Raw genomic sequence first — 25,894 nt, 5'->3', positions numbered from 1 at the left:
GCCAGGCCAGGCGGAAGGGCATGCAGCTCTGTGCTTGGAGCCAGCACGTGGAGCCTCTGAGCTCCTTCTCTCCTGGGCTGGCACTCCTCATGGGCCCTGCCTGCTCTATTTTCATCGGCGGCCTCTGGCTGCCCGGGAAAGCCCCGGCCCCCACTGCCTGAGGCCAGGGCCCCTTGTGGGGAACGGAGGACGAGCAGCAGGCTCTAGCCTGCCGCCACGTCCGTCTGCCGGCCTTGCCGTCGGAGGGCACGCTGCTCCGGGGATGGTTCCTCACAGGCCCATGCTGCCCTTTCTGCCCATGCTGCCCTTTCTCAGGCTCCGTCCTGGATGCTTTCCTGGGAGCCAGTGACAGAGCGTGGCAACCTGGGCCTGGCTCTGCCGGCACCCAGTGGGACCCGCCGTGGGGGAGGCTCTGCTTGGGACCCAGGCCAGGCCAGCGCGGGTGGGCAAGCCCAGCTTGCTGCCTGGTCTCTGAGGCCTGTCCTGCCAGGTGGCGCCCCCTGGTGCTGACTTGGGTGCTGTGCACAATTTTTGATAGCCTGGATCTCGCATGGTTCTGAGCCCCCAGATCCTATCAGGATAGGCTGGCAGGGCCCCTGGGATCTCCAGGCCCCCTCTCAGAGTGACGGTCTAATCTGGGGCTCTGAAGATGGCAGGTGCTTGGCAAATGCTCTGCTCCGGAAGGGCAGAGTCTCCCTCAGCCGGGCCTGCTTTAGGAGCCCCGTCTAAGGACAGCTAGGGCAACGGAAGCACCTCGAAGGAAGCGGAAGGGGCCCCCTTGTCCAGTGTCAGATCTGGAGGCACTGAGGACTCTCGCCTGCGGGCAGGGAGAGCAACAGAGAAGAAGCCCGCAGCTCAGAGTGGGCACAGAGGGGCAGAGTCTGGGAGCCAGCCACCATGGCCCATTGTGGCTCTCCCCTCTCTGCCCAGTCCCCAGGGCCACCCCATGAGTGGCAGCACACAGAGCCATACTGCACAGTGTTTCTTTAATTGAAAGACAACAACCGACCTCAGAAGCAGCCCCACCGTACCAGGGGGCCGGAAGGCGAAGGGAGGGGACAACTAGCTGTCATGGGGGGAAAGAGGGACAAGGACAGTTGGCTGGGGCTCCAGTAGGATGCCAGGCCCTTGCCAGGGCCAATGCTCCCCTTCAGACTATGGGGTGTATGCGGGGTGCATCACCTCCAGCAGCTGGTCCCCTCCAGGACTGTCCAGACTTGGGCTCAAGGCCTGGGCAGGGCAGGCTGGGAGGCAGCTGCCCTCTGTCCCCTAGCTTGCCTGGGTAGGGGCTGGGCAGAAGCCCAGCGAGACAGACACCGACCCAGCTCAGAGATGTGAGAGAGGAGAGCGAGGCTGAGAGAGACAGATGGAGACAGAAAGAGGGGGAGAAAGAGCCAGAGTGCCAGAGAAGCAAATACTGGTCTAGAGGCCAGTAGGGCAAGGAGGCCTGGATGAATGGGCCATGGTCTTGCAGAAGGGTTGGGGGGGCATGGGAGGCCCAGGGTAGCAGGCCAGGCCCAGGAAGCTGGAAGTACATGAGGAGGAATGTGTCCCAGGCGGATGGGGTGGGCTGTCTCCATCCTTGTTAGCCCCTTCCCGGCCCCTTGACCCAGGGCCCGTTTCTCTTGGGCTGGAGCCTTGGGCAGTTTGATTTCATGGTGAGTGGGAAGAGAGCTTTATGAGGGTGCCTCTGAGTGGCTATGCTGGGGGTGCGGGGGCAGGGACAGCTGTGAAGCTGGAGACATGTGATGGAGGCTGGGTCTTGTGCCCCATCTGCATGCTTGGGAGCCAGGATAAGGGCGTTGGGAGGCAGCGAGCTGGGGTCCAGGATCGAGGGCGGGGCTGGAGTGGGTGCAGCTGGGCACTGACTTTGCTCCTTCGCTCTGCCCTCCCCTTCAGGATGTCCGCTGGGCTCTCTAGAGACCCCGCCCAGGCCACCACGGCGGTTGCTGGCTGCTCCTACTTTTTGTAGTTGCCGAACTGGATGGCCAGGCGGTCAGTGACACAGCGGAAAGTGGCCGGCTGCACCTCCCAGTAGGGCACAGGGTTATTGAAGAGGCTGATGCCGTTGTAGTAGGCCCGCTTGACTCCGAAGCCCACGGGGCAGAAGTCATTGACGCCCACCTTGGTGATGTTGTTGGTGTGCAGATAGACCACCTGGGGGCAGAGGGACGTGGCTCAGGCCCAGTGCCAGGGCGGAGGATTCACCCCCCCCCCGCCCCCTACCACCACGGCGCTTGGAATCTGGTCCAGCCTGGCTGGGCCACGTCGAGGGTAGATAACAGAAGGCTTGGGCCCTCCCTCCCAGCTGGGTCCCACCTGGCCACCCCTTGGGGGTGCTTTCATTGTAGTGCTTGCCCTTTTGAGGGCCAGAATGTGACTCTTCCAAGGCTGGGGGCAGCAAACCAAGGCCTGGGTATGGGTGTCAGGTGGTGTGTGGGGGGAATTTCAGGTACTGGTGTGTGACCGGGGGCTGGAACGAGGGACCCAGACGTGGTGTGTGGTGGGTGGGAAGTGAGGGACCTGGGGGTGTGAGTCTCCATGCAGGGAAGATGGCTCCTTGGGCTCATGGATGGTCTCTGGCCCTCTCTCCGAGTTTCCCAAACTCCAGGCCTGGCTCTGGGCAGCAGCCTCTCCCTTCAGAGACCCATAGGTGTGAGAGGAGAAAGAGCTAGCAGATGACCTCCTCTTCCTTCCAGTACCCAGGGGTGCTTGCTTTTTAGCAGCCCTTAACTTCCTGAAGTCCCTCTCTAGCGGAGGGACAGAGGAAGCAGGGGGCGTGAGCGGGTAGGGAACGCCAGGACGGTGGTGAGGCGCTCACACTGCAACTGCGCCCTCTAGAGGCAGAGAGGACACCGGCCGCTAGAGGGCGCGCTTAGCCGGGCCTGGGCCTCCCTGCGGCTGCTTCTGGGCTGACCCGTCTCCCACGCCCTCACCCGGGCAGGGCTGGTCTGGGACTTGGCTCTGGCTGCATAGCCTGTGAGAATGACAGGTGTCCTGGAGAGTGTGAATGGGCCGAGGAAGAGACTGGAAGCCAAGCCAGGGACAGGGGTCCCTGAAAGAACCCCAGGCAAGACCCTGCACCTCCCCCATCAGTCTATATCCTGCCCCGAGCTGAACCTATCTTGCCACAAATCTGTCCACCTCCCATGGCCAGACTGTCCCCTGACCTCCCAGGCTCTGCCATGCCTTTCTGGTGTCCCACCCACCTAGGAACACTTGAGCTACAATATTTATCAGGCCAACTCCTGCTCACGCCTCACACCTCTCCGCCCATGACCTGCCCTCCCTGCCATCCACAGTGGAGTCCCCGCTCGCCTTCCCTCCTTCCTCGGCACGGATCCTTGCGATTGCTTCTTTCCAGATGCGGAGGTGGAGGCAGAGAGAGCGGGAGGAGCTGGCCAGACCACAGCAAGGTCTAAGCCATGCTGTCTTACAGCAGCTGGTGCGGGGGCTGACACACTCACCTGGAGGAGCTTGAGGTCCGGAAGGCCAGAGGGCACCTTGGACAGCTTGTTGTTGTCCAAGTGCAGCTCCCGCAGGGTGGGCAGGAAGCTTAGGCTGCCGTTCTCGATCATGCGGATCTGGTTGTGGCCCAGGCCCAATCTGCGGAGGGCAGGCGAGATGCACCAAAGGGTAGAGGCGAAAAGAGCAGGGGGCGGCGCGCCCCGCTTGGACCCCCGGCACACCTGTACAGCTTGGAGTAGCGGAGCAGATCCTCCAGCTCGATGGCCTGGATTCTGTTGTGGTCCAGATGCAGCTCATTCAGGGTCTCGGGGAGATCTGCCAGGAAGAGAGGGTGCTCTGATGGAGTGCAGGAGGGGAGGCCACGTGTGTGGCCTGGTCTGTATGTGGGTGGGGGGCAGACTCGAGCACAGGACTACCAAAGCCCTCCCTGAGTTGACTGATGGTTCCAGACGTCTCCAGCACCCCGCCCCCCATCCGTGCCCATCTGTGCCATGGAGGCCTGACAGTGTGGGGGAAAGGGGCCACCTTCCTACCTTTGGGGATGCCGGTGAGCTTGGCCTCAGAGATGCGAAGGTAGTTGAGTTTTAGGCCATCGAAGGCTCCGGGCTCAAAGCCACTGTTTTCCAGGGGGTTCCCGCCCATCTCTAGGAGAGAGGCCCTGCTCAGCCCTGGTGCCGGATCTGGGTGGCCGCCCGCATAGCTCCAGGTCCTGTGGGCTTCCTGGCTTGGGCTGGCCCGATGGGCCCTGGTTCCCCAGTTGCCCCTGAAAACAGCTCTGCTACCTTACTGGGCTGATTGCAGACTCCTAACTGTTCAAGACCATTAGCTCCCAAGGGTGCTGGGAGGTAGGGGCAAGGCCTCCGGGGGTAGGGGAAGCAGTAGGAAAGGGAGGGGAGCCAGAGGTCAAGGTGGGGCTCCACCCCAGCCTGCTTAGCTCTTCTGGCTGGGTCCCAGATGGTCCCCAGCTGGCTGGCCCTTTTCCTTCCCTCTCTCTATGGTCCCTAGGTTTCTCTTCATCTTGCTGAGGCAGCCCCGGGGCAGGCTCTCAGAATGTTCTGGGAGGCCCGCCAGGCTTGCCCGGGGCACCGAGCCGCCCCAGCTGCAAGAGGCCCTGTCGCGAGCGCCCCCTGCCGGCCGCACTCACCTATGCAGTTCATGTGGCGCAGCCCGCTGAACACGCCCTTGGGCACCTTGCGGATGCGGTTGTCATGGATCCGGAGCTCCACCAGCGAGCTGGGCAGGTTGGGAGGGATCTCCACCAGGTGATTCTTGGAGATGTAGAGCTTCTGCAGCTTCCGCAGGGGGCCGAAGGCCTTCTCGTGGATTTTGGAGATCTTGTTGTTCACCAGGACGAGAGCCTGGGACGGGGAGGGTGTGGCGAGTGAAGGTGCCCGTGACCCCCCCCACGCCCCGCCCTCCTCACTTTCTCCCTCCCTTGCCTACCCACCCTGGGCTGGTGATCAGTGGGGGCTGCCAGTGCAGCCTCGAGGAGGTCCCCCAGGCCCGGCTGTGCCATTCCTGCCTCGCACGGCATCCCCCTTCTTTGAGCCTCAACTTCCCTACTTGCATCCTGGCTATGACGAAATCTGTCCCTCTCGGGTTGCTGCGATGCCCCGATACAACGGAAAGTTTTCAGCCGCGAAGGGAACCGGGCTGAGCAATTCTGCCCTGGGCTTATGGCTGCTACGGCTGTTGACATCTTCGAGGGCGACCTGGGACCTGCAGCTGTGCAGACTTCTCGCAGGACTCCATGGGCCCCCAGGCCCCTCTCGCACTGCACACATGCGTGCACACACCCACAAGCACCCAACTCGTTAGGGGAAGACGGTCCACCTCCTCGAAGCCCCTCAGGGCTGGGCCGGGCTTACATAGAGGTGCTGGAGGCCTTTGAAATCATCCCTGCGAAGTTCGGAGATGTCATTGTTCTGCAGGTCCAGCAGCGTCGTGTCGGGTGAGATCTCCTTGGGCACAGCCTTCAGACCTGGGGGCCAGGGCCACCGTCGCCCGCGTGAGTGACTCTGAGCACGGGGACACGCACTCACACACATGCACACAGACACGCGCGCAGGGGCTCTGCCACAGAGGAAGGCCCTTCTCACTCCCCATGCACCTGCAGCCAGACAGATGGACACCATTCCACGTGGAAACAAGGATCCCCACGCCGGTGTGGGCTCACCCCATCCCGGACCCCACCCTCTCAGGCTCCTCCCACAGGACGGACCCGTGTCTCCTCAGTGGGGCACTCAGGCTGGGCCTGCGCCTTCATGCACCCGTTCCCCCTGGTCCCGGGACTGACCCAGGTCAGAGCACTGAACAACCCGCAGGTGGCAGTGGCAGCCGAAGGGACACATGGCGCTGAAGGTGGGCGTGAGGGAGTCCAGGTCCGGGACCCCTGATGTGGTCTCAGCACCTGAAGCCTCTTCATCATTCAGCATGGGCAGCCCGTCGTCCAGGGTGAAGTCCCAGAAACCCTTCTGCTCGAAGGGAAGGGCCTGGCTCATGGCCAGCAAGGATGCCAGGAGCCACAGAGGCAGCATGGTGGGCATGCCTGGGAGGAGGAAGGGGCTGTCAGGAGGGCCCAGCTGGCACTCGGCACTCGTACCTGCTCTCCGGGCCCTGTCCCGGCAAACCTCCAAACACCAGCAGCCTAGGTTTCACGGACCTCAAGGTAGGAGCGGCAGGAAAGGGGGCAGCAGAGGGAGCGGATGTGGGCAGGCAGGGACCCCTCCTTCTGCTCTCCTCTGATCCCAGGCAGGATGCTGGCTTTCATGGGCGATGCATCGTCTTGCCAGTCGGTGAGTTGGCAGCGCTGGCCCCCTCCCCCGCTGTCCCCCACACACCACTGAGTCAGCTGGCAGTCTGCCCCAGGGTGGGTTGGTCAGTGAGGGGAACAAACGGAGTGGAGGAGGCGGACGGAGGGCAGAAAGGCAACTAACTCTTCGCCCCATACTGGCCTTGAAGAATTTGGGTTTGAATTGTGGCTCAGGACGATGTGGGCGCAGTCAGCACTGAGCTAGACCACCGTGAGTCACTTCCTTCCCTGCCTGAGCTCCCCCTTGCAGCACACCCACATTTTTCGAAGAAAAGTCAAGAGGCCAAGACACCAGGCTGGGCACGCGGGGCTGAGAGCCGGGCTAGCCCTGGAGGCAGTGCGGTGGGGGGAGAGAGAGAGAACAGGGGCAAAGTCACTGAGGGGAGGGGGCACGGCCCCACCACCCTCCCTGTTGCTCCCCAGGGCTTCGGCACCTTCTCCTGGCCCCCAACACTTCACCTGGCTTGGCCTGCAGAGCCCCAGGGCTCGCACTTAGCTCCTGCCTGCCTTCTGCCCGTGGCCCAGCCCCCCGGAGAGGCCCCCAGAGGGGACCAGGCTCCTGCCAAGGTGGCAGGCGGGCTCAGGCTTGTCTGAAGGCTCCCCCAGGCTGGGCAGCGGGGTGGGCGTGAGGGGGAAGCTGTCCTGCCCAAACCTGCCCCAGGTGCCCGTCTTTACCCACCTCCTTCCTTCTCCCATGCAGCGGCCCCCTGTGGGAAGGTCCCACCAGCCTCACCTACCCAGACCTCCCGGGACAGTCCCAGCAGCCTAATCTCCCTGTTTGTTACACAGGCACAAGTGGGCCTGCCCTGCTTCCCTCCCAGACTCTGGTGTCTGCGGTTGTTCTGGGGGCATCTGTGGGCGGTGAGACTGGCCAGGTTCCAGGGGCTCCTTGCAGACCCACACCGGGCCCCACTCCAGGGGGACCCTCCTCACTTGGGGCCCATTTTGGATAGGGGAGGGGCTGTGAGGGTCTTCAGTGGGGCTGGGTGACCCCTGAGCCTCCCTACTGGGTGGAAACGTGGAAGGGGTCCCCAGGGAGTGGAGGACCCTGCCTGCTGCATTCCTGGGCCAGCCCAGCTGGTGTGGGGCTAGGCTGGCTGATGTAGGCTGCCCACCCCCCCTGCCCTGGAACCTTCCCGACCAGCAGGCCAGGGGTCTAGCACCACTTCTGGGTCTGGACACAACTGCTCTATGCTCCAGGTTCCCATCCAGCCCAGTCTTGCCACCCCCTTTCACACTCAGGCATCCCCTCGGTGGGTCATGGAGCTTGCCCTGGCTCCCACCGTTCCCGAGGACAGAGCAGGAGAGTATGCAACAGCCTTTCTGGCACCCAGGGCTGCGGTGTGCTTGGCTGGTGGAGGTCACGGACCCAGGACATGGTTCAGTGGACTCAGCTGGACAGCCAGCCCCAGAGCACCCCTAGTAGCTCCCAACAGCCCTCCTGAGTGTGGCCCGCAGTGACAAGCTCAGAGAAGCTGCGTGCCTGTCCCAGGTCACACAGCAAAGTAAGGACCCCCATGTCCAGGGGGAGCACCCAGTATGCCTATCTCCTTCAAGCCCCCACACCCCACGATCATACCCCAGGTTCTGCCAGCCCCAGACTGGCCAGGCAGGACCCAGGGGAGCCCCCAGAAGGTCACGGGACCAAGTAGGGAGAAGGCCCTGTGCTTGCCTACCTGGGCAGTGTGTCCCTCCTTCTTCCCCTGATTCTGCGACCTCCAGGGCAGAGCAGGGTAGGCCTGGGCCGCTGCTTGGGGCCCTCGCCTGGGAGACACTGGACGCCCAGAGCTGGGAGGAGGAGGAGTGGTGGGAGAGAACAGGAAGGGGAGGATGGAGGCAGGAGAGCAAGATGGAATGGGAGAGAGGGAGGAGATTGCTCCCTTCTTGCCTGGCACCCCTGCCAAAGCCGCTACCTCACAGGCGGGATGAGTCAGGGCTGGACCGCCCAGTGGGAGACTTGGAAGGCCTTGGGAGCCACAGTTCACCTGGATAGGTGGGGGTGGCTGGGGTGGTCTGGCCAGGAGCAGGGAGGCTGTGGGAAGAGGTGGCCTGTCAGGGCTGGGGAGGGCTGGGGAGGGCTGGGGGGGGTCTCTGCAGGGAATCTCAGCCCCCATATCTGGCCCTCCCGCCAGACTAGAGGATGGACGGCACTGGGGAGGCCATCCAGGGAAGCTGGCCACCCCGGCTCCACATGGGCTCCTGGGACCTGTCCCAGGGGGACGGGGGCTGTAGAGGAGAAGAATCAGCTCAGACCAGCTATGCCTGATGTCACTGTGTCTGGGGGCCATGGAGACACGGAGCTGCGGCCCTGGGCTCCCGCACGGCCTCGATTGTGGTGGGAGAGCCCAAAGCTGAGGGCTTGGAGGCCCTCCACTGGGGGCCCTATGACAGGGGCTGAGGACAAGGTGGGGCTGACTCTCCCACCACCCGCTCCCGGGCCCAGGCCGTGGACAGGCTGGCAGGGTCGGGGCTGGACAGGCTTCCCAGCAGAGCCTCATTTCCACTCCGGGAGCTGGCAGCAGATGTAGCGGGTAGAGTCACCCAGGGAGGAGGGGGCTGGCTGGACAGTGGACCTGAGGGGGTGTCCCGGAGGACTTCACGGCAGGCCTCGAGCGCCATCGAAGCGTGCTTGGAGCTTGCTGGACCCCTCCCCCCTCCGAGCAGAGGAAAGAAGTGGTCATGGCCATGAGGCCTCCGGCCCGGTGCCCACAGGTGTGAGCAAGGGAAAAGGCTGGGCTTCCCGGAGCCCGCGCCGCCAGAGCCATAGGGCCTTCCTTGTCTAGCCCTCTGAAAGCCAGCGCAGTCCTCCGAGCGGGGCTCCCGGTCAATGCCAAACACGACGCATTGGCAGCCTCTGAGAACATGGAGGGGCTGTGCCAGGCATTCAAGCCAGGCCAAGGGTGGCGGGAGCAGGGCTTAAGGTCTGGTGTGTGGCCGGCCGCTGCCAAGTCGCGGACGCCGGACACCGTCCCGAGACCTCAGCCCAGGGCGTCTGGCCCCACTGAGCTACCCGACCTGAACTCTGGTGTGCACACCACCGTCTACCTAGCCCTGCCAAAGCCCTCGGACTATGTGGATGCAGAGGGGTGGGAGGGGGACAGGCAGCACAGGGTATCCCCCTTCCTCTGTCCACCAAAGCCCTCAGGGACCAGCTTCAAACAACAGGCTACATTCCCAGCTGCTCCTTGCCACCCTCCTGGGCCCCACCGACCCTCTTCACTTGGGTGCCAAGCAGAGAGAGGGGACATGTGCCCCCCCGTGGGTCTGCTGAAGCTTATGCAGGGGTGTGCGTGTGAGGGGGTGACCGTGTGAGGGGCTCGTGGCTGGAGTGGGGAGGGGGCAGGCCCTGAGCCCCACGTCGTCTGTATCTGTTCCTTCCTGCCATGGCCCTGGCCTCCCCGGGGGACTGGACGTGCGGTGGGCCCCGGGCTCTGTCAGCCGTCGGGGAGAGCTCCGACCTGCCAGTGCCAGGACTCAGCAGGGAGCCGGTCCATAGGCTGCAGGGGGCTGGTCCCGGGGAGCCGGCAGGGGGGCCGGCGCTGGCGCGCCAGACCTCTCTCCCCTCGGTATTCAGGAAAGCCATCCATCCCTCCCCCACTCTGCAGAGGAAACCTCTGGAAAGCAGGAGGGTCAAACTGCTAGCCAGGAGCCAGGCAGCAGGGGACCCAGGTCAGCTGAGGGTCCTGAGTTCCCCGGTCCTCTCGCAGGTGTCCTTCCTTCTCCTCCCACTCACTGAAGAGACCCTGAGTTCCTCCTCAGCGTGTTCTGGATTGTTTGAGGAAGAAGGTGGATGCTATCATCTCCTGGAAATGGGGTGGGGGATTTAAATGATCTCTTAACAAACCACCCCCCCGCCCCAAAAGACCAAAAGAAGAAAGCGGTGTTTTTACCAGTTGGTGAATAGGTAAACTGAGGCTCAGACTTTGCCCAAAACTCTTGCCCAAGGTCACTCAGTAAGGAAATGGTGGAACTGGACTTCACTGTCAGTCTGTCTGTCTACCTGCCCATGTGCCTGGCCCCATCCTCTGTCATTGGCGGCTGTGCCACAGGTCCCAAAGCCATAAGACCCTGTACTCCCTAGGCTGTGCAGGGCGCTGGATCAGCCTCTGGGCCCCTGGAAAAGACTCCCGAGCAGCTCCCTCAGCTGAACTGGGAGGTGATGCTGCGGGAAAGCTGAGCCCTGTTCTGTGGGCCCTTTGTCCCCTTGCTTGCCACCCCATGAACCCTCTGGCCTCTCTCTCACTGCCACCAGCGGTAGCTCCCCACCGTGTGCAGGGCCAGCCGCCCCTCCGTGGCCCCAGCACAGCCACTGGGCGCTTGCTCCAGGTCTGCAGGGGCATGGAAAAGCCATCGTCCCAGCCAGGCCGGAGAGCTCCCCTGGAGCATTTTCTGTCCCATTAGGCACCAGACCCCACAGGGAGAGGTTCTCAGCCTGGTTCCCAGAGCCTGGCGTCCCACCTGCCTTGCTCCCTGGCTGGGCCAGGCCAAGTGAGGTCCTTCCCTCCCAGGGTTTCTGGCAGCCCCTTCCCTGCATCGGGTTCCTTGTTCTCCTCCAGGGGATCTGGCTGGGGGTGGGAGCCAGATGTCTGTAGTTGGCCCAGGAGGCCCCTCCAGGGGCTCCCCCCGTGCACACCTCCGTTCGGCCAGGAGGCCTCCGAGGCCCTGGTGGACCATAATCAAGGGCGAGTGGGGACTCAGGCTGCAAGGAGCTCAGAGTCACGCTGGCCTCCGGTCTCCTGGGAGTAGGGCTGCCCTCTGTCTCTCTCCTTCAAGTCCTGCTTCTGTTCCCCAAATCCCAAATCCTGTAGCCACTTAGGCTGGTAGATGCTGTGTTCCACTTGGCCATCCAGCTGTCTGTCAAGGGGCAGATGGTGGGAGAGAAACGGGGGAGCCCTGCAGCTCGGCCCCAGGCTGATGTTTGCGGATTCTGGCCTTGAGCCCTAGCTAGGAGACTGGGTAGAGACCCCGGCCCCTTAAAGCCGAGAGATGTGTTACCACAGGGAGGGGCTGCTGAGTCATCTGTGTCCTGGCTCCTCCGGAATGCCAGAAAGCCATGATGTTGCTCTGTAGGCTGCTGTGGGAACTGAGGCTGCTGGGCCCCAGGCGAGAAGGCATCCTCCACGGCCACCCTGTGGACGGCCCCGATCCAGAGCAGGGCGGTTGGTGGGGACAGCAGAAGCCAAATGGGGTGGCTCTGGGGCGGCTCCCAGGAGCCTGGAATCCCAGAGGCGGTGAAGGAGGCCCTGACGGGGTGGGGGGGAGGGCTCTCGGGCTGAGGGCTCCAGGTGAGGGGGATGAATCCCAGCCACCCACCCCCTAGAGGAGGTGGCCCCTAGGTCCCCGCCCCACGCCCACCCCAGGGGCCACTGGGAGACTGGCCTGACCACAGGGCTGGCCAGTGAGCCTTAATGGGTCTCAGGCCCTGGGGAGCAGGACCGAGCAGACACCCTCCCCATTCCCCCAGTGCAGCTCCCCTGCGGGCAGGCCCCTTACTGCCTCCCTCTAAGGTGGGATTTACAGAAGGCGTCCTGTGGGCCCCAGTGTCTGAGCAGAAGAGAACAGGATGGAGGGGTGGGGTACTGATTGACACCGGGGTCAGCTGACAGGAGGGGGCAAAGCCGCCAGGACCCTGCCTTTAGGGGGAGCTCTTGCTCACACCCCGCCCCCACAACTCCACGGCTCACAAGGAGGGTGCCTGGGAGAGCCACCATCACTCCTCCCGTCCCTCAATTTGAGCCAAACCCTTGGGCTGGTGTGTCCCCTCGCACCATTGGGGCCAACAGGTGTGGCAGAAGGCAGGTCCGGGCAGAGATCAAGCTCTCTTACCCTGGGGTGACTGATGAGGAGGGTGGGGAGGGAGTTGTGGTGGGGGTGGGAAGATGTTTCTTACAATCAGGGGTGCTGGAAGGTCCCCAGAGACGTGCAAGACAAACGACCCAGCCGCTCAGCAGATGAGGCTTCAGAGGCCCTGAGGCTGGGGCTGGGACCATCTGCGGGCGGGGCGGGGGGAATGGGGGCAGGGTGGACGCCACCTGGGCCATTGCCTGCTGCTTGTGTGCCCCAGGGGCCTCCTGGGAGACTGCTACTCTGTCATGCCACAACTGTGTCCCCAGACAGGTAAGGACAAGTGACCGCTGGGACAGTCCTGTCCTGTGCTGTGCTGTCTCCACAGGGCTTCTCCAGGGAGTGAAAGAGGGATGGCAGTGGGGGGCCCAGGAAGCAGGGGAGCTGGGAGAGATGGGAGGCCCTATTGAAAGGTTCTGCCCTCTTGTGGGGACTTGGCACTGGCGCTGGATTGGACGCCCTGGGGTCTCTCAAACACCCCCTTTCCTCCTGGCCTTCCTCGTTTATGCTCCTCCAGCGGGCCAGGGCCACTGGTAGGATGGGGAAGAAATTTGGTCAGAGGACTGGCAGGCCAACTTTCTGGGCCCCTGAAATGAGCCTGCCCAGAACTGTCCCCAGCCCATCAGTGAAAAAGCTGGGCTTCAGGCTCCCCATGTACAACACGGGCACACGGGTCTCTGCTCCAGGGCAAGGCACAAAAGCGGTGGGATGATTAATGCCCACTGTGACCTGGGTTTTTAGGGCTTAAAGGCAGGCCAGTGGGCGGGTGGGGGGCAGGCTCTCAGTCTGCTCTCGCCGTCCAGTGCGGTGCCTTCCTTTCAATGCACCCCCACCGTCCCTCCCCGCAGGGCTACCCCGCACTGCCCCGCCATAGCCAGACATGGGCGGCTTTCACATGAAGGGGCCTCTGTCAGGGCAGCCTGTGTCTCAGGGAGCGGAAGGCCCCGGCAGCTGCATGTGTCCAGGAGGCACTCCCCTGCGTGGTCGCGGCGGCCCGCGCCTTCTCTTTCCACACCAGCCCTGGCCCTGCAGGGACCTCCCCGGGAAACTTCCTTGGCACTGAGGGAGGCCTGAGCATCTCCAGCCTGTCTCAACGCCGGTCAGTCTCTACAGGGTGGAGGGCGTGGAGACAGGAGCGTGCTGAGGACAGGACTGGCCATATCTGCGACCAGAGTGGCCCTTAACAAACATGGTTCGAGAAGAGTTTCCCTGGCCTGAAGATCTGCACTGCCTAACCCACCACCCTGCCCTAGAGTACCCTGGGCCTCCTGCTCCCCTCCGCAGGACCGTCCTGGGCAGCCCTGATGGACCAGTGCCCGAGCCGCAGCCCCACCCTCAGAGCCCTGAGGGGGGTGCTCCCATCCCCCAACCCTCCAGGGCACTTGGTGACACGTGCACAGAGCTCTCTTCTGCCTTGCTCCTCTCCTGGGTCACTTGGCAGTCCCTTCAACGTGCCAGCCATCTTGGGAACTTGCAGGTCAGGGACCAGTGGCCCCGTCACCTCCCACTCCAATCCCCGTGCCATGCAGTTGGCCGCAGGTTGTCATTATCAGTGCCCAAGTGAGGCTTCCCTGGGCGGTACAGCGTCGATTGCCAGGGCTTGTCAATCAGGAGCCCTGGGTCCTGGCCCCAGCTTTGTGTCGGACTTGCTGTGCAATTGTGCGCAGGTTCCTGCCTGTCTCTGAGCCTCACTTGTCCCCTTTGTACATTGGAGGGTGTGGGAGTGAGACCAGCAGGGGCTACTCCTTTCCTCCCAAAGCACTTTGGGAGCAACCCTGCAGCCACGCTTTTGCTTCCTACCTGGGGCTCTCCCTCCAATCTGGAGTGGCCCCATGCACCAGTCTGTGGGGCTGCTTTTGGGGGACAGAGCTCTTGAACCTCACTGATCCTTAAAGGCACCCATGCTGGGACAACGATGTCTGAGTTTGGAAGTGGACCTGTGGCCTCACCCCTCCCCAGGGTCCCCAGAAGCCCTCCAGGGCCCCAAGCCAGGCCTGCCCAGGCTAACATGGCCCAGTTGCCTGAGTTTCTCTCCGCCTACCCCCACCCCCACCCCATTCTGAGTTTCAATCCAAGAGGGTCCTGGGGACAGGCAGAACAGAGCCACCAAGCCAGCCACACCCAGGGACCCTGTGGTCAGGGCCATGTGGACCCACCCCTCACTCAGGAGGAGGTGGAGGAAGGGAATTGGCCTGTGGGTTAGGCTGCCTGGAGTGTGCCGGGGAAACCAAGTCTGTGAGCCCACACCGAGGACTAGTCCTGGGCAGGGCCGGCTGCCGAAGTGCAGGGAGCTCTCGGGGACTCAGGGACTCTCAGTGGAGGAAGAGGGCTACTGGCAGAGCTGGGATGCCAGCCACCCAGCCATGCCAGGGCCATGCTCTGGGAGGGCGGGCAATCAAGGGGGAAGAACCCAAGGAGGCAGGGGGGGGCAGGCAGGCAAGGCAGGCAGTGTTGCTGAGTGAGGCCAGAAGGGAGAGGAAAGGGGGGCAGAAAATGCAGAAAGGGGCAAGGACTAAGGGAGCCGCAGGGCAGCGACAAAGTGGTGTGGGCCAGGAGCCTACAGCATTGGCGTGGGAATTGTGGGGACCGCAGGCAGCCTGGGAGTAGGGGAGGGAGGTAAGTGGGTGACAGGGACAAGGGTAGGGATGTGGAGGGGTGGTGTGGGGGCCGTAGGGACAGGGGACATCTCCAGGATGGTGAGAGGGCAGTGGAACCAGGGATGAGACAAGGAGGGGACAGCAGGGACAATGGCGTGGGGGCCCTACCTGGGGAGGACAAGCGGCCGGGCACAAGCTGGCTAGTTGGCAGGCTTGGCTGTCAGGCAGTAAGTGCGTCTGTCCGTCTCTGTTGCGCCCTCCGAGAGCGGCTGCTCACTCCCGGGCAGTTTGTGGAGAGAGGGAGACAGAGGCAGTGGGAGGGAGGCTAAAGGCTGGGCGGGCTGGCTGACAGGGAGGGGACAACAGCAGGAGGGGGCGGGGAGGGAGGAAAAGAGGGAGGGGGCTGGTGGGGCGGAGAGGGAAGGAGAGAGGGAGGGAAGAAGGGAGGGAGGGGGCAGGCCTCCAGGCCCCCCTGGAAGCTTCAAAGGGAGCAATTTTCTTGTAGACGGCTGGGCTAGCGTCCCCCCACCCCCCGCCCCAGGCGCATGGGGAAGGGACACACTCACTCACACAAGGACCCTTGGTGTCTCTGGGCCGGCACAGCCTTAGATAGTCAAACTTTCCACTGCCCAGATAGGGACACTGAGGCCCAGAGAGGGGCGGGAACTGGCAGAAAGGGAAGGGAGGAGCGGGGCCTGGGATCCCGTCCTGAGCCCGCCCAGAGCCTCCCGAGCAAGGAGGTGGTTCTCGGCAGTCAGGGAGGCAGCCGTTGTGCGTTTCTGGAAGGGCTGGAGGAGGCTCCCAGGTACTCTGGCCATCCCAGTCCCCTTACCCCACTCATCTTTTTTCCCTCAGAAAGAGGACTGGTCTTCTCTGTGTGAACTTGAGATGAGACTCAGCTGGGCACTGACGGGAAGGCATCACAGACTCTGGGGGTCTTCCCTAGCTTGCCTGCCCTGAGGCTCAGACAAGCTGAGAGTGGGAAAGTGAGTCATCTTTCTTTGCTCCATCGTGCGTCTCCCGGGAGCCAGTGAAGGCTCTGTGGGTGGGCACTTCCTCAGGGCTGAGCCCTGTGCCGGCCGCTGACAGCGGCGAACCGGGCCGGCCTGCCCAATGTCCCAGGAAGAGGCCACCATCACCCACAGCCCCACGTGACCACTGGGAGCCCAGCTCCCCCGTGTCTAGAGCCCAGGGCCTTAGCAGCCCACCTCCCTGTCCTGCGGGGTCCCCTTCCTCCCGTGGTCTGTGCAGCCGGCATGCAGCAGGGCCGGGCCACAGCCCGCCTCCGTTACAGGCTGACACCGCACTGAGGAAGGCTCCCACGGGCGAGGGGAGGGTTTCCACAGAGCCAGAAAGCAACGGGGGGAGCAGCGCTGAGGTCCGCAAAGGAAACAGAGGGAAGAAAGTAAAAAAGTAGGGGCAGGCAAGGAGCTGGGACAGAACACCCCCGAGATCAAAAGAGAAAAGTGCATGGAGAGACGACAGGCTCCACAGGCAGAAGCTGAGGGAAGTGAAAGACAGATGGGTCCAAGAAGGGAGAACAGGGGTCCTGCCCACCTGGCCTGCTGTCCAGAGCCGCGTGTGGGTGGGGTCTAGAAGGTTCTGCCTGGGGATATGGCTGGGCCCGGATCCCCTTCCAGGCGCAGCAGCATCAGTTCAGTGCCGTCGGTGGAGGACCGGAGACACAGGGTGTCCTGGTCCAGCTGCGCTGCCCGCCTGCAAGAAGCTTCCAGGCCGAGGAGAAGGTCTGGGAGGGGAGCTCTTGATTTCACGGTTGAGGCGGCTTGGGACCTGGAGACGGGAGAGAACACATGACCTTGCAGACAAGGGGAATCGTTGTCTGCTTGTTTGTTTATTTTTTACTGTTTATTGGCGACCCACTCAAACTCTCTGAGCTTCGGCGTCCCCAGTCGCAGCGGCCCCGCCACCGCATTCTGTGAAAGGAGCGCGTCACAAAAGACGTGGTATGATTCCACGTGAAACATCCAGAATAGGCAAACCTATAGGAACAGAAAGAGTATGAGAGGTTCCTTAGGGCCAGGGGGTAAGGGTTGGTGGGGGGTGGGATAGAAGGTGACAGCTGAAGATATCAGTTTTCTTTGCCAGCTGAGGAAAGTGTTCTAAAGTTGACAATGGCGATGTTGCACACTGAACATGCTAAAAACCACAGAATTGTATATTTTATTTTATTTTTCTAAAGATTTTGTTCATTTATTTGTCAGAGAGTGAGAGGGAGAGAGATCACAAGTAGGCAGAGAGGCAGGCAGAGAGAGAGGGGGAAGCAGCTCCCCGCTGAGCAGGGAGCCCGATGTGGGACTTGATCCCAGGACCCTGGGATCATGACCAGAGCCGAAGGCAGACGCTTTAACCCACTGAGCCACCCAGGAGCCCTGAATAGTACATTTTAAATAAGTGAACTTTATGGTATGTGAATTGTATCTTAATAAAGCTTTTTCTAAAAAGGAAAAGAACCCCACCATGTAAGACACGCCCATTGCCCCAAGGAGCCTTTAGCTGGATCTGAGGCCCCACCTGGCCTTGTGCGCCTGCCCATGCCGCCCTCCACTGGCCCTGCCCTGCTCCGGGGGCTGGGACCCCAGGAGCCCACACTCACGTCCTTGGCCTCCAGGAGTCCCAGCGGTGGTTGGAGCTCTGCTGGGGAAAGGCACTCTGGGAGCTCCGGAGCTGAGCTCTGAGCCCTGTGTGTGGGGGGCACTCTTGTTTCTTGCCTTCCCAGGCCTACATCCAGCACCAGAGGTTCAGAACGGCTTCCTAGAGGAAGTGACTTAAAATATACAAGAGAAAAAGGAGGGAAGAAGAACATTGGCAGTGAAAGGACTAGCACACAGCGAGGAGTAGCGGGGAGAGAGTATCACCCCAGTTAGGTGGGGCAGCTGCAGTGTCCCCTGCACAGTGCACAGCCCTGGAGGTGTTGGTGTTGGCCAGGCGTGCCCCCGGAGGGAGCTTGCGGGTGACAATGGGGGATGCATCTGGGGCAATATTTCCTTAAATACGGCTCTTGCGCCTGGAAGGCTCTCGTGTCTGTGGTTTGCAGTCTGCCCCTGAGTCACTCGGCCAGCCTGGCCCTCTAATTTGGGGGCCACTCCCAGACCAGCCAGGCAGCACCTCAGTTCCCCAGTCCTTCCCCTTCCTGCTCTCTCTCCCCAAGCCTCCGCTTTCCCCTGCGAGCCCAGGAACAACGTGAACCCCAGCTGGGAGCAGCCCGTCCTTGTGGCCCCCTGCGCTCTGGCTTCCCCAGGCTGGGAGGAGGCCGCTGGAGGGAGGGGAGGGCAGGCATGGAGGGCAAGGCCGGAAGGAAGCGCAGGCATTTCCTGAGGCCCCCAGGCTCTGTGGAGGCCCATGCACAGCTGTCTTAGCTCCGCAAGAACACGTGGTACACCGGGCTGGCCAAGTCACAGGGGTCAGGGGGGCTGTGAGAGGCGGAGCCCAGCCTTGGTCAGCATGAGCTCGTGGGGGACGAGGGCCCTCTCCCAGCATGTCCTGGACCTCCGGGACACCACCAGACAGGCCCCCAAAGCCCGAGTCTGGACACTTTTCTCAAAGGGCTACGGAGGGCTGGCCAAGCCTGCTGGATCCTTGCTCAGGGCATCCGGCCCTCCCCTCACTGTCCCAGCCCGCTCCCCAGGAGCCAGCCTAGAGCCCCAGAGTGCAGGGAGGGTGCAGGGAGGTCGCAGGGCAGGGTAGTAGTTAGGAGACAGGAGGGCCAGCAAGGGCAAGGCAAGGGCAAGGGTGTTAAGACAATGGGGCGTGTGCTGGAGGATAAGGAGCTGAGAGGGGGGGAGGGGGGCCCGGCCGGGGGGGGGGGGGGGGGTCCGGGAGAGAAGCAGGGCACACAGCAGGCAGGCTTTGGGTCATGGCCCCCCTTTCAGTGGGAAACCCTGCCTCTGGTGGGGCTCCCTGGAGTGTAGAGTCTGGAAGCCTGGGACGTGGCCCCCAGGTCAAGGTCCAGGGACTTGAAAGGGGCCTCTACCGAGGCAACAGCAGTTGAGAGAGCTCCCCCTGAGCTCCAGCCCACCCAGCTGCTGGTCCCATGAACCTCTGGGGCCTGGAAAGAACAGTACGGCCCTGAACTCCAGGGGCCCTCTGCCAGCCCCCTTCTCTGGCCTTCCTGGCCTTGCTGCTGGGCTGTGTCTGCCTCTACACGTCGTCGCCCCCCCCACCCCCTCCCCCCCCGTCTGTTCTTTCTGGTTCCTCACTCCTTCCTCAGATCTCCCATCTGTCTCTCTGTCCCCTCCCTGGGCACCGAGTCAGTCAGTCAGCCCGCCCATTCTCCGGCCCGCCCCGACACACGTGCTACCAGACCAGAAGCCACACGGTCAGGCTTCTCCCAGCGCATCCTGGCTTCTGTGCTCAGGGCGGGGCCACAGAACAGGGAGGTGCCCAGCAGGGTCATAGCTCAGACACGCATGGAGGTCACTTCTTGAGCAAGTGACCCCGCCCAGGACTTAGCCAAGATCTCTGAGAGGGCCCTCGAGGCTCCTGGGCACCGTGGCCCCTGAAGCCAAGCCAGCATCTCCAAGTTCACGGCCTCACATGTGGGCCTCACTCACAGTCTGCTGGCCTCATCCACTCCCATTCTCCACACCCTCAGTGGCGGGTCAGCGACAGTCGGGGAGCCAGGCCCGTTGTCACCAGGGAGCAGCCCCTCCTACCCGGAGCGTCCTTGGAGGCTAGAGTCAAACATTCAGACATTTGGATATTTGGGAGCCGTGAGGTAACATACTTAACTGGGCTCAGGAGACCGTCTGGGTGCAGGGGGCTGGGAACCATCCCCGATGGAGGCCACCCTTTGGACGTACCCAAGAGGGAGCTGAGCTGCTGCGGAGTGCGCCGAGCCTCCACTCTCTGGAAGCTTCCCAGTGCTGATAGCTAAGGTGTGGCCAGTGAAAGATGGCACTCTCCATGCCACAGCTTTTTTTGACCTTTCCCTGAGGACATAATCACACAGCGGCTCTCTGCCCCAGGCCGCCAGGGCTGTAATTTCAGGGCCCAGAGGGGTCTCCACGGAGGCGGGGCCTGCGTCTGGCTATGTTTAGCGAGGCATGGTCTGGGTGTGGCTAGATGAGGGAGGCATCTCTGGGCTGTCCACGAAGCCAATGAGACTCAGGGAGGCCATGAGGCGCCCCGGCACCCGCATGGTCTTCCCCCAGGGGGAGGCCAGCCCCCAGGAGTGTGCCTGCCTCTTCCTGCTGCCTGCTGGGCGAGGAGGCTCTGGTGGGGGCTGTGTGGAAGGACAGGCACAGGGGAGGGGGCTGGGCAACCAGTGTCTCTGGGTTGGCCCTGCGTGGCTGCCATCTTGGCGACTGCTACAGGGATAGGGGCTGGGGGTGGCAGGGCCTGGGGCACCCCATGTTAGACACAGCCTGGCTCCTTCCTGAGCTTGTTTCTTCTGGATGCGGGGGGCCTCGAACCGAGCTTGCCACCACGTGGGGTATGAGGCAGGAGGAAGTCCCAGAACCAAATGTGCAGAAAGCTAGGCAGGGAGCCTGGCGAAGGAGTGGGGAGGCTGGCCCTCACCAGGGGTAGCTAGGGCTAGAAAGGAGTAGGCCAGCTGGAGAAGAATTTGGAAGCTGATGGCCAGGACTCCGGGACTGTGGCTGGGAGGGGTGGGCAGAGATACAAGGTTCTGCTGAGGTCCTGGAAGGAGACGTCGGTCCAGCCCCAACTGGTACATGTCTTCTTCCTGTCCCCATTCTCTACAATGGCACTTGTTGGCTTATGTGTCCCTTTCCTGGTCCCCACTGTCCTTACCCTCCGAATCCCCTCCCTCCCCCTACCTCAGTACCCCTGTCTCCACCCAAGGGCTGATGAGCGAGCAGCGCGTACAGGGTCAGGGACATGGGTGGAGAAGGGGCGGCTACGGGGCGCTGGTGGGGTGGTAGTGGTGAAGGGGGGCCTTGGTCCTGCCAGCAGGCATCACACATACTGTGCTCGCTGCCCTGGCTGGGGCTCTGTCTGGGGACATCCCACTGGGGCCATGCCAGGCTGCGTGAGCCATCTCCCGTCTAGGACGGAAGTCCCCTGGCCTGCAGCTGCTGACTACCCCTGCTGTGAGCTCCCAGCCCTCATGAGAGAGTTGTACTTTTTGCACAGCAGCCTCCGTAATGAGCGCCTGTGGGGCTTGGCCGGGCCATCCTCGGATACAGGCCAGCTTCTTCCTGGGCTACTCTCCTCCCCTCCCCGAGGTGGTGTCCCCAAGAGCCTCCCAGTAAACTTCCTGTGAGCTGACCCTTTCCTCTTAGCCCTAGTGGGCTTCTGGGGAGCCTAGTGGCCGACACCCATGGGGGCTTGGCCGCATCTGCGGGTGGATCGTCAAGGGTTGGCTTCCAGGCCTGGGGTCAGTCCGCCTGACAGCACCCCACAGGCCAAGGAGCTTCCAGGCTGCAGTGGAATTTACCCCAGTAACACCTGTGGGCTGCCCCTGTCTGTCCCTCTCGTCCTAGCTCAAGGCCAGGTTGCCCTGACAAACTGTGGGCCCTGGGATGTGGACCTTACTTGTCCCAGGCCCTTGGGCCTCATGTAGAGGTGAGAGCTGCCAGGCAGAGAGGCCGGCAAGGGAGGGACATCTCCCAGCCTGAACTTCCTGTGCCTGCCAGGCCCTGACCTCTGTGACTGGGGAACGAGGGGACCAGGGTCTGACCGTAGCAGGAGAGCAGGGGACCAGGCCGGGCAGCCAGCTGGGGAGGAGGGGTCATGAGAGCTGGGAAAGCAGCAAACCCTCCCTCCCACAGGGGCCAGCGCCTCGAGGGCTGCTGACCTCTGACCCAGCCCAAACAGGAAGTGCCATATCTGTGGGCCCAGGCCCCAGAGAAGAAGGAATGCAAGGATGAGTCCAAAGCAAACACTCCCAAGCTTCCCAGGCCTCTCCCCACCCCCTGCCTGAGTCTGGCCCTTTCTCTGCTGAAAATTTGGGGGTAGAGCGGGGGTGAGGGTTGGGGGTCGGGGCCTGGCTGTAGGATGGGACCCGTACAAGACTCGAGGTTCCCAGGCCCAGACACCAGCCGTTGGTGGTGGCTGGGCAAGGTCTCTGCAGTGGGTACTTGGTCCCGTTTCCTTCACTCCTCCCACAGCTGGGGAGCCCTGAGAGCTAGGGCAGGTCCTGCTCCTTCTGCGTCCTTGATGCCTGTCACTTAGCTGTCTCTCTGGCCCCCAGACCACCATGAGCCTCCGCCGCCTTGGGGCCAGGGGCTAGATCAGCTGTGCTCTCTGCTGCTCCTGGCCTCCCCAGCATCATGAGCCTTCAAGGCTGACCTGTGTCCCCACCCAGCTGTCCTGTCCTGTCCTGTCCTCAGGGCTTGGCAGGGCCGAGCTCTCACAGCTTGCCTGTCTTTGCCCCTGCCACCCCCACCAGGCAGACAGGTTGCGACGCTGGCCAGGGGGCAGTCACCCCTGGGTTCCCAGGGCCAGGCCTGGCCTCCCACAGACCACGCCCTCCCCACCCTTCCCTGGCACCAGGTCTCACAGGGGTACATCCGGACCCACGTCACTGCATGCCTGCCCTTGTCCCTAAGGCCCTTCAGTGGGGCCCTGGTGACCCACAGACTGGCCAGGGGGGGATATGTATGCACCAGGGTTGGGGGGAACCAGGGTAAGGGTCCTAGAAACTGGATTCGGGGCAGAGGGAGAGGCAAGGCGTCCCCGGCCTTGGTGCCGGTGTGAGCACGGCGGCTTTAGAACAAAGGGCAGGCACCTCCTCCTCCTCACTGTTTCTGTGGGTCCACACCTGGGACAGGGATGCTTCCTGGAAGAGAGATACTGATGCTGTCTGAACCGCCGAGTTGCTGCATACTTGTGGAGGGTGACTTCAGTACCCTGGCCAGGGCAGGTAAGGGTGGGCATGCTCTTGGAGAAGCTTCTGGATCCAGGCTGTGTTTATTCCCTGGGGGCTCTTTGCAGAACAAATGCAGCTTAAATCCAGGAGAGACAGGGGCAGGCTGGTGGAGGCTCCTGGGCTTGAAGGAAATGCATTTACTGTGTTCAAGTCCCAACCACCCCGCTGGGCTGCTGTGCGATACACTGAGTGAAGGGGCCTCAGCAGTCGAAGGGAAGGGGGAGCATCTGAAGCAGCAGTGTCTTCCAGATCTTTCTCCCGGTAGTGCAAAGATCAAGTGCAGCTAGGCTTGCCCCCCCCCCCCACCAGTCCTAAAGGAACAGGGTGCTCCTAGGAGCCCTCCGGTGCCCCCTCCCCCTGCTGAGGCCAGAGGACCATGCTGGGTAGACCCCGATGCAGGAGAAGGTGGTGTGGGTCAATAAGGTTGTTCCCCAGGTGCGTGGAGATGAGCTTGGGGTCCTGAGCCACTCGAGGGTCACAGATGGAATTCAGGGCCACGTGTCTATAGGGTGGGGATGGCAGAGTCAAGCAGAGGAGAGAAGGCCCCCAAGAGAGAAAGCAGGTATCACACAAGAGTAGAGAAGCAGAGGGTGGTAGGACGACCAAGTCACAGCCCCTGGACCCAGGGTGGTGGGTCAGGCAGGTCCCTGCTGCCACCCAGCAGGTCCTCGCTTGAGGCTCAGCCCTTGTTGCTCTGGGCCAGGGCCCTCCTGCCTCCCCCTCGCCATCCCTGCCCAGATTTTTGCCGTCCGCGCCTCACCCCCTGGGCTACCCTGGGCCCGCCAAGCACTGGGCACAGCCTCCGGTTATGGCAACCAAGATGGAGAGATGGGGATGGTGAAGGGTTCCTCCCAGAGGCACCCCTACCTGGGAGGGCCCCCTGGCCTCAGCGTGGAGAGCCAGTGGTGGGCTCCACCTGCTCTTGTCGTGGCTCAGGCGCAGCACCCGAGAGGAACTGGAGCCCAAATCAAGGTGCCTGGTGCACACCCCAGGAGGGGTGAGGGGTTGGCTCCTTGACGGCGGTGGTGGAGGCTGCCAGAGCTCCCAGCAGCTGGGAAAGGGCGAGGAGAACAGCTGCGGCCTGACTGTGAGCCCCGCCAAGCCTCGTCTGGCTTCTGCATCCTCCCCTGTCTAAAGAGCCTGGGAAGAGGGGATCTGGGTGGGGTCCTTCCTTGTTCACTGTGAGTGAGGCCAGTCGTGCCCCCACTCAGGGACTCCTTGAACGTTCGACGGGACAAAGGAAGCATGGCTCACCCCAGCCTGGTCTTATGGCCCTTGCCTCTCGTCCCTATGCTCTCTTGCTGTCTTCCTGTCTTACCTGGGCTGATAAGCAGGAGAAAGATGGGGAGGGAAAGAACACTAAGGGTCTCCCAGGGGTCAGGGCTGGGGACGCTGAGGGATCAGGGAAGCAGGCGGTAAAGCTTGAGTGGCCGTGAGCCCAGGTCACTCACTCCGTGGCAGGCCATGGGTCAGGACAAGGGTCGGGCGAGGAAAACCAGAAACACTGGGTCAGACAGGGAAAGTGCCCCCTCGCTTGCTTTGCCAGCAGCCCCTAACTGGCCGCCAGCCCCCTGCCCAGGCCCCGTGGTGGGAGTGGATCAGCGGCTGGATGGCCCCACCCTAGGCTGCTGTCTGCTTTCCTTTGCCCCCTTGGCAAGAGGGGGAGAGGAAAAAAGAATAATTAAACCCAAACGTCCTGGTAACTTTTTCCTGGAACAGGAGGGTGCGGGCCGGGAGGCTCTGGTCCTTGGAATGTCAGGTCGGAGTGTCTGTTGACCCCCACCTACCACCACCCCCTGCCCTGCCGCGCTGGTCGCCAGACCCATGGATTGTACCCCCCAACTCTCCTGCTGCTTCCCAGACCACATCCTACTCTGCAGGCAGGGCCCATGAGAGCTGGGTCTCTCAGAAGGTACCCTTTCTGCTGGCGCCTCCACCCAGCTATCTGAACCAGATCCTAGAGCCTCATCCTGGACCCTTCCTGTGGGGGTGAATAGTGGCCCCAAACTTATCTGCCCAGAACCCGTGAACGCGACCTTATTTGGCAAAAGGGTCTTTGTTGATGTAAGCAAAGGATCTAAAGATGAGCTCATCCTGGATTAGGGAGGTCCTCAAATTCAATGACAAGTGTCTTATAAGAGACAGAAGGGGAGATACACAGAGACACACGGAAGAGAAGGCCAGGTGACAGCAGAGGCCTGCAGTGACATGGCCAGGAGCCGAGGAACACCTGGGGCCACCAGCAGCTGGAACAGGCAAGGAAGCATTGTCCCCTGCAGAGTGCGACCCTGCTGATACTTGGTTGTTAGACTTCTGGCCTCCAGAGCTGTGGGAGTAGAAATCCCTGTGGGTCCTGAGCTTCCCAGTTTGTTGTATCTGTCTGGTACACCCCAGGAAACTCATATGCTTTTCTCTTCCATGCCCCTTCCTGCCCATCTCCCCCTAGCTAAACTCCGAAGCTGAACCGTTCTCAGTGCCCACGCTGTCCCTGTCTTGGCCCATGGTGCCGCCCAAGAAAGCTGGCTGGGAGCCTACAGGGCGAATCCAGGTATGGGCAGAGGAAGGGGTTCTGTGACTTTGGGGATTTTGCTGGGTGGGAGGCACAGGGAAATCCTGGAGGAGTAGGTGGGTGGCTGAGGGCCCGGGTTACCTTGAGCCCTAGGCACGGAGGCCGATGACCCACCTGAGACCCTCCTCCTTACTCTCTGGGTTGTTCTGGCCACCATGTGCCCGTCGGGGTAAGCTCGGACTGTGCCAGGGCAGGTGGCAGCACTCATAGGAGCTTGACGCAAGTGTGGGAGGCCAGCTGGTCCTTCTGGAGCCAGTTGTGGCTGAGCCCCAGCACGCTGAGGCTGCGGCTGTGGCTCAGCACGCCCTCGGTCACCTCCTTGATGACATTGGTGCCCATGTGCAGCTTCTAAGGCTGGGGCTGAGGGTGAGGGTGACGGGTCCACCCGCCCGGCCCGACTCTCTGTCCCTCTGTCCCTGGCCCCATCTGTGGGACCCAGGTGTCACCATCTCTGCTGCTCCTCCAAGCCCCGCAAGGCACAGCCCCAAGGAGTGCCATCAAGCAAGGGGACCACGTGGCCCAGGGAGGGCCTCAGCCTTGTTCAGGGACACCCAGAAAGTCCCAGACTATCCCCAAAGCCCGTCTCCAGGCCTCTGGAAGTTTGGGTCAGCCAGAGGAGAGGACCCTGGACACCAAGGCCTTGCGGGTTTATCTTTGAAACTACCTTCCCGGGCAGCTGTACCTGCTGGGTGCAGGTTGCCTGCAATCTCGGAGCCCCTGGGCTTGGGGCTCACCTGCAGGGAGGCTGGCAG

At 62.6% G+C, this 25,894-nt stretch overlaps 1 protein-coding gene across 2 annotated transcripts; it reads right to left on the bottom strand.

Annotated features, from left to right (window-relative positions):
- Positions 1-969: 969 nt before the first annotated feature.
- Positions 970-15,302, bottom strand: LOC111139187 (biglycan). 2 transcript variants are annotated; one of them, XM_022491378.1, is made up of 8 exons: positions 15,292-15,302; positions 5,765-6,016; positions 5,337-5,449; positions 4,613-4,826; positions 4,002-4,112; positions 3,690-3,783; positions 3,468-3,606; positions 970-2,157 (listed from the first exon to the last, which is right to left on the bottom strand). In XM_022491378.1, exons 2-8 carry the CDS (start codon positions 6,012-6,014, stop codon positions 1,960-1,962), a joined length of 1,119 nt encoding a protein of 372 aa, XP_022347086.1. In that variant the 5' UTR covers positions 6,015-6,016; positions 15,292-15,302; the 3' UTR covers positions 970-1,959. The 2 variants fall into 2 exon arrangements, with proteins under 2 accessions (XP_022347086.1, XP_022347084.1); XM_022491376.1 differs by lacking the exon at positions 15,292-15,302 and adding an exon at positions 14,890-15,018.
- Positions 15,303-25,894: the final 10,592 nt, after the last annotated feature.

The sequence above is a fragment of the Enhydra lutris genome, unplaced genomic scaffold, assembly GCF_002288905.1.
Source record: "Enhydra lutris kenyoni isolate GAN:26980312 unplaced genomic scaffold, ASM228890v2 scaffoldscaffold96, whole genome shotgun sequence".
Classification (NCBI taxonomy): Eukaryota; Metazoa; Chordata; class Mammalia; order Carnivora; family Mustelidae; genus Enhydra; species Enhydra lutris.
The sequence above is the reverse complement of the archived record's forward strand: the minus strand, read 5'-3'. Positions and strand labels throughout refer to the sequence as shown.